The sequence below is a fragment of the Octopus bimaculoides genome, chromosome 6 (genome assembly GCF_046866305.1).
Source record: "Octopus bimaculoides isolate indiv1 chromosome 6, ASM4686630v1, whole genome shotgun sequence".
NCBI classification, from domain to species: Eukaryota; Metazoa; Mollusca; class Cephalopoda; order Octopoda; family Octopodidae; genus Octopus; species Octopus bimaculoides.
The window spans coordinates 114,661,647-114,675,351 of NC_142933.1; the positions used below are offsets into that span (position 1 = coordinate 114,661,647).

General features: G+C 34.4%; 1 protein-coding gene across 15 annotated transcripts in view; it reads right to left on the reverse strand.

Moving 5' to 3' along the window:
* Nucleotides 1-13,651, reverse strand: part of LOC106881457 (protein-L-isoaspartate(D-aspartate) O-methyltransferase) — a 58,924-nt gene extending 45,273 nt beyond the window's left edge. For 10 of the 15 annotated variants that reach the window (XR_001410859.3, XR_001410861.3, XR_008264346.2 and 7 more), the window contains exons 1-3: nt 12,797-13,448; nt 2,230-2,366; nt 2,022-2,126 (exon numbers count right to left, since the gene is read on the reverse strand). Coding sequence is in view for 6 of the 15 variants with exons in the window: in XM_014931848.3 (XP_014787334.1) it covers nt 2,022-2,126; nt 2,230-2,366; nt 12,797-12,965 (411 nt within the window). In the remaining 9 variants the exon portion in view is untranslated. Of the gene's footprint in view, nt 1-2,021; nt 2,127-2,229; nt 2,367-12,796 lie in introns of all 15 variants that reach the window. The other 5 variants (XM_014931843.3, XM_014931844.3, XM_089354453.1 and 2 more) reach the window with 5 other exon arrangements.
* Between the last annotated feature and the right edge of the window lie 54 nt (nt 13,652-13,705).

The following is a 13,705-nucleotide window of genomic DNA, read 5'->3' on the forward strand; positions in this document are numbered from 1 at the left end:
GCAAATGTATGTTTTACACATAGGAATTCATATGACTATGCATAAATAATTTTGTGTGTGTGTGTGTGTGATTTAAGATAAAAGACACTTGCCCAAGGTGCTACACAGTGAGACTGAATCAGAAACCACATGGTTCGAAATGAAATCCTTAAACGCACAGCCATACCTGATCAAGAACTAAACTCTGTAATTGTAGTCTCTACTGATTGAGGAATAAAACAAGCCAAGATTATACTGGTATTGTTACTAATACTTAACAAAGAGTATCTTAATGCATTTACTACAAGATGTCACCATTTTAAAATGATATCAATGCTTTTACAATAAGTCTCATATTAAGATTTCTATTGCTCAGTCAGCGATCATATTCAAAGACAAAATAGACCAGTATTTAGATAAGGGAAATCAAAGGATTCATTTAAATAACATGAACAAGATGCTATATCTTACAGTGGAGATGACAAAGGACTGAGCTGGCTGGCAACACACATTGCTGAAGAGTCCCTGTTAACTTATGCAAGCAAGTATGGTGAAACAGAAGATAAAAGCTTAAAAGCATTAAAAACTAGCAATAATGATGAAGACTAAGAGTCACCTGCATCTGAAACTGTAGTCCAATAATCCCAGCTAAATAAACATCTACAGCTCTCACTACCTCACGATACTTTCTAATTCTCATTTCACTCATACCCCACCCCATATCTAACCAATGTACTATACTGTTAATGGAGGAATTTCAACCATGTTTCATGGTCTGCTACCACAACAGCTCCTTTATAGGATCCAGTTAGCTCAAGACATCATCAGGAGGAACCACGTCCGGTTTCGGCCCCTACTCCTCTACCGTTTTGACGTGGCGGGGCCCCTCCTTTCGGAGGTGTCTTCAGCTCTAGTGTTGGGTGCATGTCTTCTTTCACTGTTTGTGACTGTTCTAATTCAACTGTGGAATGTCCCTCGCTATGGTTATTTTCCAGGAGGTTCTGGCATGCCCTCACTCTATCATTTTCTCATCCCATCAATCTGTTTCTACAGTCAGACTCTCACCCCACCAACCCATTACTATTTCTACCCTCATACTATTGTCCCCTCAAACTACCCATCTTGTCTCCTCTTCTGTAATTTAATTTCTTTAGTATTGGTCTATACTTTGAGCAAATGAGCATTTGATAGAATTGTGGGAACTCTAAATACTCTCTAAGACTTTACAGTCTTAAAAAGTAGAAGGTAACTTCTTTAGTGCTGATACCACAATAAAATTTACCCAGAAACCATCTAGCAGAGTCAGGGGACACATCAGCGCCAAAGATGAGCTGACCTATATGACCAGTCCAACTCATGCTACCATGGAAAGCAGCTGTAAAACAATGATGACAATGATACCATTACATCATAAATATACTTCAGATAATTAAAACCCAATTGATCATGAATAGTACATTACAAGATATATAAATTTTGGCAATAAAATAATGTTTCTTGTTAATTGTAAGACATACTGCTGTTTAATTTGCAATTTGGTGCTTAGTAAGTATGAATTAAGCTTTCCATTTTATTCCACTAAATACGTTATCCAAACACATAGTTTGAAAAATATGTTGTTGTTGGCACTCTGTCGCTTACGATGTCGAGGGTTCCAGTTGATCCGATCAACGGAACAGCCTGCTCGTGAAATTAACGTGCAAGTGGCTGAGCACTCCACAGACACGTGTACCCTTAACGTAGTTCTCGGGGATATTCAGCGTGACAAGGCTGACCCTTTGAATTACAGGCACAACAGAAACAGGAAGAAAGAGTGAGAGAAAGTTGTGGTGAAAGAGTACAGCAGGATTCGCCACCATCCCCTGTCGGAGCCTCATGGAGCTTTAGGTGTTTCCACTCAATAAACACTCACAACGCCCGGTCTGGGAATCAAAACCGTGATCCTATGACCGCGAGTCCGCTGCCCTAACCACTGAGCCATTGCGCCTCCTCTTGAAAAATATAATCCCTATAAAAACTGTTAAATATTTTCTTTTACTCACCATCAATGCCATACATGCAGTAAGGTATCCACTTCCAGAGCCAACATCAAGAGCACGGTTTCCATCAACTAAGTGATTTTTTAACAACTCCAATGCATACGCATGCTAAAAATTAAGAAATTTAATAAAGAAATTAAATTCGAAATGAACAATTTAGAAATCAGTAAAATGATATTTTTCACTTTACATTATAAAATGCAGAACTTACCATATGCGGAGCACTTATTGTAACAGCATATCCAATAGTCTGTGGAGAATCAGCATAAGGGTTACGCTGACAGAAGTCGCCACGATCAACTGCTTTCATTGTGTCACGAACTCTCTCTGATTTGATTATACCATTTTCTACAAAAAATATTTGGAATATTCATAAGCATAGATGAATAGCATTAGAATGAATAAGTTTGGTCTCAAATATATGGTCAGGAATGTTAGGTAATGACAAAAAAATATATAATTATTTTATAGGCACAGGTATAACTGTGTGGTAAGAAGCTTGCTTCCCAACCACATGGTTCTGGGTTCAGTCTCACTGCATGGCACCTCGTGAGCGGATTTGGTAGATGGAAACTGAAAGAAGCCATCATGTGTGTGTGTGTGTGTGTGTGTGTGTGTGTGTATATATATATAAAAGCATTATTACTGCAAGATTTCTAACTAAGCAAGTATAATATGAAATTTTCTTACCCTTCTTTTATTTAAATATTTTATATGTATGTGTGTATGTATGTATGTATGTTTAATCCCTGTAACTTAGTTGTTTGGCAAAAGAGACTGATAGAATGAATATTAAGCTTACAAAGATTAAGTTCTGGGGTTGATTTCTTCAACTAAAACCCTTTAAGGCAGTGTCCCAACATGGCCACAGTCAAATGACTGAAACAAGTAAAAGAATATATACAAGTGGTTGAAATGGGGTTCCTCTGAAGGACTTCCAGAGTAATGTTACTTAACAGGGTGGGTAAGCTCAGAGATCTGGGATTCTCTCCCAGCAAGGACACCACTACTCTGCATTGAGAGGTCACAGCTCTAGCACTATGGACATATGATTAGAATGTTAGAGGAAAGAATCACAAGATAGATTCTTCAAGCTGAGCCAAGCAGCAGGAGGCATAGAGGTAGATCAAGAATGGGATGGTTGAATGATATCCATAATTTCAGTTGATCACACTTAGGAATCCAACTGGAAAGTGTAATAATGGTTGCTTCTGAAGGGACTATGGAGGAGGTGGTATGAGGACTTAACCCACTACAACCTCTCAGGAATAATAGGTGGAAAAGATGGATGAATGACTGGATTACATAATTTAGATAGAGAAGATATATAACGAGCTGACTATAATAAAAAAAGGTGGACATTTGATAATTGAAGGAATCAAGAATTCTAGCTGAAAAAAAAAGACTAAAACATAATGAGTATTTGATGAAAAGTGACAGCATTTTTGACAAGAGAAGAAAAAATATCTGAAAAAAACTGCAAATTAGAGTAGATAGAACTATTTCAAAATGAATTAAAAGGAAAATTAGATAGCAATAGGCCTTCAAATTACCCATTTTATGCACCTTTTGTGGTTAACTTACTGGTTTAACGCAATTTTGAAGAGACATATTCAAATTACTAAAGAAATGTTACTTTTAAGAATTATTCTTACTTTGGGATATTTTTTTTTTTGAAAAGGAAACATTTTTTTTTAAAAATTGAAACTGGTTTAATCCTTTAGCATTCAGATTACTCTGTTAAATGCAATGTTTATTTATTCACATTGTTTTGAATTAATCATGCATTAGTCTGTAGCTTTAAAATTCCAATGAGTGGCCTGATTTGGTCAGTTTGAATATAAAACAGGTATGTATAACCTTTAATTTGTGATTGCTTGGAATAAATAACAGCAAGCATCAATATAAGGGAAATTGATAAGAGAAATGTTATTATTTTTTTTGAATGTCGAATGCAAACTGAACAGAATATATTAGTTGTATCAGTATCATTCAACCAGGGTAGTGGTTGAATATATTAAGTCCACCATTTCGTCAATCGTAGCGGCTTCCAAGCTTCACCAATTCAGTTCTCAACTAAATTGCAAACTGTTGATAGTTTTAAAGAGGACACCTCCTCGGCTACATTTTGGCATAAATAGTTTGAGATTTGGTTCAGTAGAAAAAAAGTTACATCAAAATATGTCAGACCTCAAGTGGGCAGTAAGGCAGATATTCATCTTCAATTAAAAATAAACTTTTAAATTTTAAAATAAAAGTATACTTTTCTTAGGCTTAAATTATAGAAAAATGCATGAGGAATTCGGAATCGTTAGTCGCATTGAACAAAAATTAGTAGAAAAACAGTTATGAGGTAAAATGTTATGAAGTTTTATGTAAGGAAGTAAGAAGTTATGTATAAGCAATAAGAATAAAGAATATATTTCTAAAATGAACGTTTACTTTCTAAGGCGGTACGCTGACAGAAACATTAGCGTGCCAAGTGAAATGTTTAGCAGTATTTCATCTGTCTTTATGTTTTCAGTTCAAATTTCACTGAGATCGACTGACATACAGATTATTTAATTAATTTTTTTTTAACTAAATTCTTTCAAACTTCCAATACTGGTAGAATGTGTCACATAGAACAGGGTTTACTCTTAATGTTTTTTGACAAAATTTTGTATTTTAGAAATTATTTCGTCAGAAGTTACAGAGTGACAATAGACAAATTCGTGTTTGATAAGTGCCAATACACGAAACTCTCAGCTTTTTACTTACTCTCTAACTTCTGCCAATGATATATATACACATTACATATATGTGTAAAAAAAATTTCATTACACAATTGAACCAATGAAAGAGCCTCTACCTGGTCACTCGACATGCTAAAAATAGCAACCAAAGTATCTCCCTACCTAAATCACACACCCATTGCAGATTATCCCTAAAAAGACAGTTTGCTGAAGGCTGGAATGTCTTTGATGACAGGTTTGCAGTATCAGGGTTGAGGCTAAATAGCAACAACATTATGGTAAATTTCTATATTAACACCCGCATGATTTTCACTAAGAAAAAAAAAATTTGATTTTTTGCATAGAATCAAGTACCCTGACCTCCTAATATGCTGTAAATCCCTTATTTTGGTTCAGAAAAAAATGAGGTGATTCCCCCCCCCCCCCCCCCAATCCCAGAATCATTGGAAATTTTTTCATTGAATGAATTCCTATGACCTCCTAATATTACAAAATTAGGTTACTTAAGGTGGGTAACTGATGGTTTTGTTGTTTGTAACTTTTGGTGAGCCATGGTACAACCAACAAGATGGTAAAAATCCCTGCCATTAATTTGGTGTGGATGGGTAATATCAAATAATTCAATCACAACATATATTTAAATTAAATATGAAAAAATTGAAATATCATCATCACTTACATGGAAAAATTGAAATATTATCTTCCAGTATTTTATAAGGTAAAATCTTAAACTATTAATTGACACATTATTAATTATATTATAACAGCAATGCCTGGAAAACTCATGGATTACATGGGAAAATGCGAGCATGAAAAGTAATATTCTTAAGATTATAAATCTGGAAAAGTATAGGACAAGTTATTACACCTGTAAAAGTATAGGACAAGCTATTACTTCTAGTAAAGTAAAGAATAAGAAACTTTTTGCTTAAAATATTGCAGCTAAAATTAAAATTTGAATATTAAAACTTATTTTGTTACAGTTTACAAATAACATTATACTTATTTAAGTAGAATTTGGCTAATTTACTACCTTAAATACAGGAAAAAATTGACTAATTAGATAAACTTACAAATTAGCTGAACAGTTTTGTACAATAAATTTAAAAGATGAGAACTGTAAAGAGTGATAAATTAGAAGAACTGGCATTCTTTGCTGCAATATTTTAAGTAAAAAGCTTCTTATTCTTTACTTCACAAGAATAGCTTGTTCTATACTTTTACAGGTGTAATAACTTGTCCTGTACTCTTCCAGGTTTATAATCTTAAGAATATGACTTTTCATGCTCGCATTTTTCCATGCAATATGCGGGAGAAACTACTGCTTTTAGTCTTAACTGAGTTTAATATAACAAAAATAAATAAACAAGATTATATTTATTAGCAATGTACACAGAATATAACATCAAAGAAAGAGTAATTTTAAAATTATCTTTCAGAGTATAAGGAATTAAAAAATTAAAACAGCAACTTAAGGTGTAACAATTAAAGCAATGTCATGATGCTTAAGCCTCATTAATTAACAACCAATAACTAAGTGCATTGCTGACTACAAACCTACAAGCAGTTGGCTAAAGCTAAGCTAAATTTGTCATTCCACCCAGTTTAGATAAATATCAATAGTAAGAGCTAAAGAGTAATAATTTAAAGTGCAATTCAGCAAGGAGATGATAATCTCTCTGAGGTCATTAATTGTGTAATAACACCACCACCACCAACAGCAACAATATTAATCCTTTTGGATCTTTCTGATTTGGCGGACGCCACTTGTTTTCTTAACGAAACACTTTCAAACTTGGGACACTGGTAGAATGTGTCATATAAAACATCTTCTACTCTTAGTGTTATTGAGAAAATTTTATCTTTTTAAAGTTATTTCGTGCTAAAATTGTCGTATTTTGTTAATTTCAACCAATCACTGACGTCTATTGAGGTGAAAACAATTACTGCTGTGGAATGTAAACAACACGTTGTGGCGGTGTAATGGGATCTTTTCCCTTGAATAAAATTAGTGCCGTTGTTTGTCAACAACAACTATCGGCGGTACTGTTATTTATGACATTGTTCATGCGTTTGTACTGGTTTTACCTAACCCTAACCCTAAAACCCTAACTCTAAAACCCGAACCTTAACCCTAAAAATCTAAAGCTAAAACCAGTACAAACACACGAATGATGTCATAAATAACAGTACTGCCGATAGTTGTTGTTGACAAACAACGGCACTAATTTTATTCAAAGGAAAAGATCCCATTACACCGCCACAACGTGTTGTTTACATTCCACAGCAGTAATTGTTTTCACCTCAATAGACGTCAGTGACTGGTTGAAATTACTGAAATACGACAACTTTTAACATGAATTAACTTTGAATATAAAAATTTTTCTCTGTTCTATAAGACAAAATATACAAGTATACGAAATTTTAATGTGTTTCAGTAGAAAACACATGAAATGAAGCATAAATAAATAATGGCGCCCGCCAAATCAGAAAGATCCCTCCTTTCTACTATAGGCACAAAACCTGAAATTTTTTAGGGGAGAGGGCAAGTCAACTTCCAAAAGAATGAAAGACAAAGTCAACCCTGGCAGAATTTGAACTCAGAACATAAAGACAGATGAAATGACACTAATCATTTTGTCTGGCATGCTAATGGTTCTGCCAGCTTACCACCTTAATAATAATAATAATAATAATAATAATAATGATAATAATAATAATAATAATAATAATAATAATGATAATTTATTTGCCACAAGAGCAAAGGATGAGGGGGACAATACAAAGACAGGCATAAAGTGTGGGTGTTTACATATAATGAAATGATACAAAAAAAGGAAAGAAAGAAAGTATACACAGTATACACTGAAAAAGAAGTGATATATGCATAGCATACAAAGATTAAAAAAAAAATGGTTTCTAATTTAGGTACAAGATCAACAATTTCAAGGTGTGAGAATTAGTCAACCCCAATACTTGGTACTTTATTTTATTGACCCCCAAAAAGAGGAAAGACAGGATTTCAACTCAGAACAAATATTGCAAAACATTTTCCCCAACTTTCTAACAATTCTCCCAGTCCACTGCCAAGATAGAGTGGAACATTGGATTAATCAGGCAAAAATAAATATGATATAATACAATAGGATTTAAGAGAATATAATATATACAGATATAATACTCAAGAAAGCCCATACTCTGCAGCAGACGTGTTAAGACTAGTCTTTCTGGTGGTGCAAGGCACTCGTGGCTTCGCCACATAAAAGTGCCTGTGAGGTAGCATGTAAAAGTGCCCATGTGGTGCCACGTAAAAGCACCTGTCTGATGCTGTATAAAAGCGCCCATGCAGTGCCAGTACACTCTTGGAGTGGTTGGCATTAGGAAGGGCATCCAGCTGTAGAAATCAGGTCCAATGAGACTGGAGTCTGACGCAGCTCTTCAGCTTGCCAGTTCTGTCAAACCATCCAACTCACACCAGCATGCACACCAGATGTTAAATGATGATGATGCTAATCCAAAATAATATAAGGAAGGACATTTATGCCAACAAATAAGAACCAGGCTGATCCTTAATTCACTTCAAGTAATATATGACCAGCTGATTAAAATGAACCAGTAAAATTGTAAAAATTATTCAAGTCAGACTATCAGCTGAAAATAAAATGTTAGAAGTCTTTCAGTAAAAACATACTGTTGATTACTTTTCTTTTCATTTTCACTTTCATAAGAGAAAATACAAGCAACAACCTTCATGTAAAACTGCATCACTTTAGAACAAGCATGGACAACCAGCAGCTATTTATGTGTTTCTGTGTGGCACATGTAATGTCAACATAATTATCACCAACATGATTTTATGTCTACTTTCTATGCTGACATGGGTTGAATGGGTCATCACAGTCCAAGTCCGTTCTTATTCAGAGTTACCTGCCCTTCTAGATGGGTCAGAGGACTGATTCTTAATACATTTCACTTTCGATCTTGGTTTCCTTGGTTGGAAACCCTTCCTATATCTAATAGTGTAGTGGGTGCATTTGAATGTGGCATCAGAACAAAAGAGGTACTCATGACCTTAACAAGACAAAACAGATCGTGTTTCATAAAAATTTTGAAACATAAACTTTAGTTCCAACTTTGCTATTGTAAACAATTCCTTCCATACCCAGCTCTCTCATTCATTACACTTTCTTTCAATCAAATTTTCATAGCTCATTTAATGAACACTGAAAATAAAATGTTGATTTCTTTTTACAGCACACAAGACTGTATTTTCAAAAGGTAAAAGGAATAGAGTTAACTAAATGAACCTCATTGTTTTACCTGTACATTCTATATACGTGTGAGTGTGTGCACAGACACACACATGCATGGTCTGATCAATAAGTATTCGAACTATTGTCATAGTAATGAAGCACACAGAGTAAAGCCGCTTGGCACAGAATGACCTTGAACTTTGCTGTGCATGAGCACTAAGTTTTAACATTCTAGCTAACTTCTGCCATTTAAAGCAGTGCTTAGAAAGGTGTGTTATTTCTTTACTACCCACAAGGGGCTACACACAGAGGGGACAAACAAGGACAGACAAACGGATTAAGTCGATTATACCGACCCCAGTGCGTAACTGGAACTTATTTGATCGACCCCGAAAGGATGAAAGGCAAAGTCGACATCGGTGGAATTTGAACTCAGAACGTAGCGGCAGACGAAATACTGCTAAGCATTTCGCCCAGTGTGCTAACGTTTCTGCCAGTTCGCCGCTGCTTAGAAAGGTGTGTAACGTGTGATCATTGCATTGACCATGACAGAGAAAGTTGAGCTGAGAATCTGCATCAAATTTTGCCAAAAGCTTGGTGATTCCTGCGCAGAGACCTACGCAAAGTTTTCAAACAGTTTCCATCCTTTATGCCATTCTTTAACACTGTTAATAATCATTTCTAACAGACAAAAGACCAGGGTATTTGCAATGGGGAATTAGTTAATTATATAAATCCCAGTACTTTATTTTTTAACCCAAGAAGAAAGAAAGGCAAGATTGACCACAAGTGGATTTAGAATAAGAACACACCAAGAACCAGAACAAAATTTCTGCCAATCCAATAATAAAACATTTAACTTAATTTTACAATTTTGTAAGCAAAATCAAGCAAAATGTTTCCAAATATTGCAATCATGTTAAGAATTACAAATGACTGAGTTGGCTTGGTGCCAGCCAGTATACTGAAGGTGAAAACTAGAAACAATAGATTGTGTTTCTTGAGAATTAGATGTTCTGTTGTGTTTTTTTAATATTTCAGGACAAAAATCTCAATAGTCAAAGGTTGATAATAATGCATATCCCAGTTTGAAAGAAGGTACACATGACACTGCATGTTGAAAGAGTCAGTTAAAAGGTTTTCAACAAAAAGGGAATCTAGCCAAAAGACATTACCTCAGTAAAACGATCTCCCCCATATCAGTAGGGAAAAGTGGATGCAAAGTGCTGATGAATATCCAAAGGCAGAAAGTTTGCAAAGTCAAGGCGCAAGCTCAAATATTACATGTGAACTAACAATCGCTGAAAGACAAAAGATAGTAACTTTTCATCCATGAAACATAACAAAGAAAACTGGTCAGAAAATACTTGGAATTTTTGCAACTCTATAAAAGACTAAAGACAAATAGCAGGAATCGAGGCTTCTGTAGGAACCAATGATGAAAAAGCAAAGACAATATTGGATGAATACTGCTTTTGGATAAAAAGTCAACGGAGGACATACTGAATACAATGTTCAAAAAATCTTTAAATCAATGAAACTTCCCTCTTAATTGAAGAAAGAATATAAAAGCCTTGTGCCAGTTATTAGTAACTCTCATAAGAGACAATTCCAAGACATTAAGAACTAATCTCTCAAAGTTAATTTACATGTCTGTGGGCTCAATTTTAGGATTGTTTACAACCAAGGGGGCAAACAACTATGTACATATTTCAATTCATTAAACCTCATCAGCATAGTACAATTTTTTGGCCAGTGTTATTTGCAAAATAATAATGTTAACTAAAGGAAATAATTCAAATTGGCCAATGGTATGAGTATGCCATATACAAAAATTTCTTGGTTGAAATTTTCCTCTTGATCAGCGAATGAAAACTAAATTTAAGTGAGTAGATTTCCTTTCTAACATGAAAGTATAGCAACTGGTAGATATGAACAAAGGGAGATAAGAAGTGTGAGTAAAGAATGGGGGGTCCCACAGATCTAATAAGTGGAGCTGAAAGAAGGTGAGCTATCAAATGTGATAGCTTTGTCGGCAGAATTATTGCTTATAAAGCTGTTTCGGTTAAATAGTGGCAAAGAGAAAGATTCACCTGAGCTTAAGAAAAGTTATTTGGCAATTTTCCAGCATTACAGTGACAACTATCAGGAACCGAAAGATTGCAGGACTTATGTCACATAAATGCATCTTTTGCTCTCTGGATTTATTTCTATAAATTGTTTGTATTTGCGCGCTTGGCTCAAGAATGAGTCATTTGTCGTCTCAAGTAACCAGTTTCAAATTGCTGAAGAAACTATCAAATAGGTTGCTTGAATGTTCAGAATTTATAGACTGCACTATCATAGTGTTTATTGACAGAAAGGCAATGATGATGAAGTGCCCAGAGAGTCGTGAGGGGTAACTGCGTAATGTCTAGACCGAAAATGGTTTCGAAGGTTAGGAAAGTACGAAGAGCATATACGAAATCTCTAAGTTGATCAGGGATATGAATTTGGGAAACTGACTGGTGTAGACTGCGTAAAATGTAAAAATTACAATCACTGCATCATCTGGGTTAGTGTGAAGCAAGTCAGAAAGCAAAGATAGTCGGAGATACTGAAAATTGCAAGACATGACAATTTCATAGTTAAAGTGGGTGTTTCTTTGCAAGGGCAAATGATTCAAATAATTATTGGTTATTGGCTAAGTATAGAAAAGCAGCAAAAATAGCAGCTGGTCTTAAGAGTGTTAGACAACGTGACTTAATGTCAGATTAACTGGAGATGTTGACAATGAAGTGAATGACATGGTTACTAGAAGAATTTATAAGCAGCTAAGATGGTACAACTGTAGATGATCAATTTGTCTAGGGACCAGAACTACCTTTAGCATACTCAACATTATTTCATAATAATTGCTAATATTTCCGTTTCACACCTATTAAAATGCTCTCTAAAAGTTAGAAGAAAGACTATACATATATTTTTAAAATAAAATTTAATATTAGAGAAAATTGTGAAGTTCGCGGATAGCATTTTCTTTCAAATAAATAGATTAAACGTTGAAAACAGTAAAATGAATACAACATTCCAGGATAATATATAAAAAGATCAAAATAGGATCTGCGTCTGAATTAGTAAACAGGTAGATCTGAAAAAAAAATGACCGTTAATATACAAAACTATTTTTACGTGTATTCCACATCGTAACATTACACATTCGTTGCTATTTATTGCACTTGCTAATATTGCGACTGATGATACAAGTTTTGTTATCCATTTTACATCATCACCATCATCAATACTTGGTGACGCATTAAAAATAAATATAAGGTGTTGTATTTGAAACGATATCAACAGTATGAGAACGAAATGAAAGTAAATTAATAAACTGCAAAATACCATAATATTGTCATTTAATTAAATATGCACACACACACTGTATGTGTATATATATATATATATATATATATATATATATATATATATACACACACACACACACATATCTGTTGGATGTGAGGGAATGCAAGTCTGTACTGCATTTGTAAACTATCAGATATTTATAAAGACAGTGTGGTGTTAGGGTTAGGAATAAAAAGACAGCTTTACAATATAATCATAGTGGTTTAGGAATGATAAATTTCAAAACGATTCACATAAATAGATAACAATGGTGAAATTAAAACAACTGGCATAAAGTGACAAGTTTAGAGAAGGTAAATATTCGAATCTAGGACCGAAACTCTGCAACAGGGCCAATGCTCTCAGATTCTACGTAAATTAAAATATTTAAATAGTCTACACTTACGATAGAGATTTTCAACAAGATGCGAATTAGAATTCCCACTAGATCGCCAAGCCATGCTGGATAAATGTTTTGGAAAGACTAAAAAAGCTACAGCGACCTTCAATCCGCAACTTAGCAGAGTTTTCGCAACGTCTCGACGAAAGTGAATGTGACAGGGAAGTGGTGTCATTGGCGCATCAAACTGGGCTTATAAAAATACGGAATTAACTTGACGAAACGTAGTAGAAAAGTAAAACAAGTTTTCTGCTTTTAACTTATTGCTGACTTGTATATAAATAATTTTTAGTTGGTGGTTTTGTTTTAATTTCAGAGACATGTACGTTTCTTTTTCTATTTTTTACTTCTTCTTTAATTAAATATGTGTATTATTTTCATCATAAATCTAACTTATACTGTTAATTATAAAGTCATTGCACAGAAGATGTCACCAATTCCAAAATAAGTGCAGAGTTTTTTTTAAATTATGTGCTTTTGTTTCTTTGTGTGTGTGTGTTTGTTTCTTTTTTTCCTTTTAAAACAATAAAAGGGTAAAATGAAAAATAATAATTCAGAGATATTAAACTAAATTATAAACTTCTATTTTCCTTCCACGATATTAAAACATCGTGCATGTTTGGTTAATCCAGCTCCCCGTGTGAAACCGGTGCTAGTTATTTCTCCTGGGTTTTCTGACTTCTTGGGTCAAACCGGTATCAGAAGTAAATTTACAACGTCATTAAATGTTCCAGAAGTTTCGGTGGCCTCAGTCTGTCTTAGAAGTCAATGTAAATTTCTTCTTCTCTTTCCCTCTTCTGTCGTCCTTCCGTCCGCCTCTTCCGCGTTGTAGCCTCATTATGCTGACACATTATATGTGATACGTTCCTTATTGTCGTCACCCAAGACGAAAACTTCGTCGTTGTGTGGACTTGA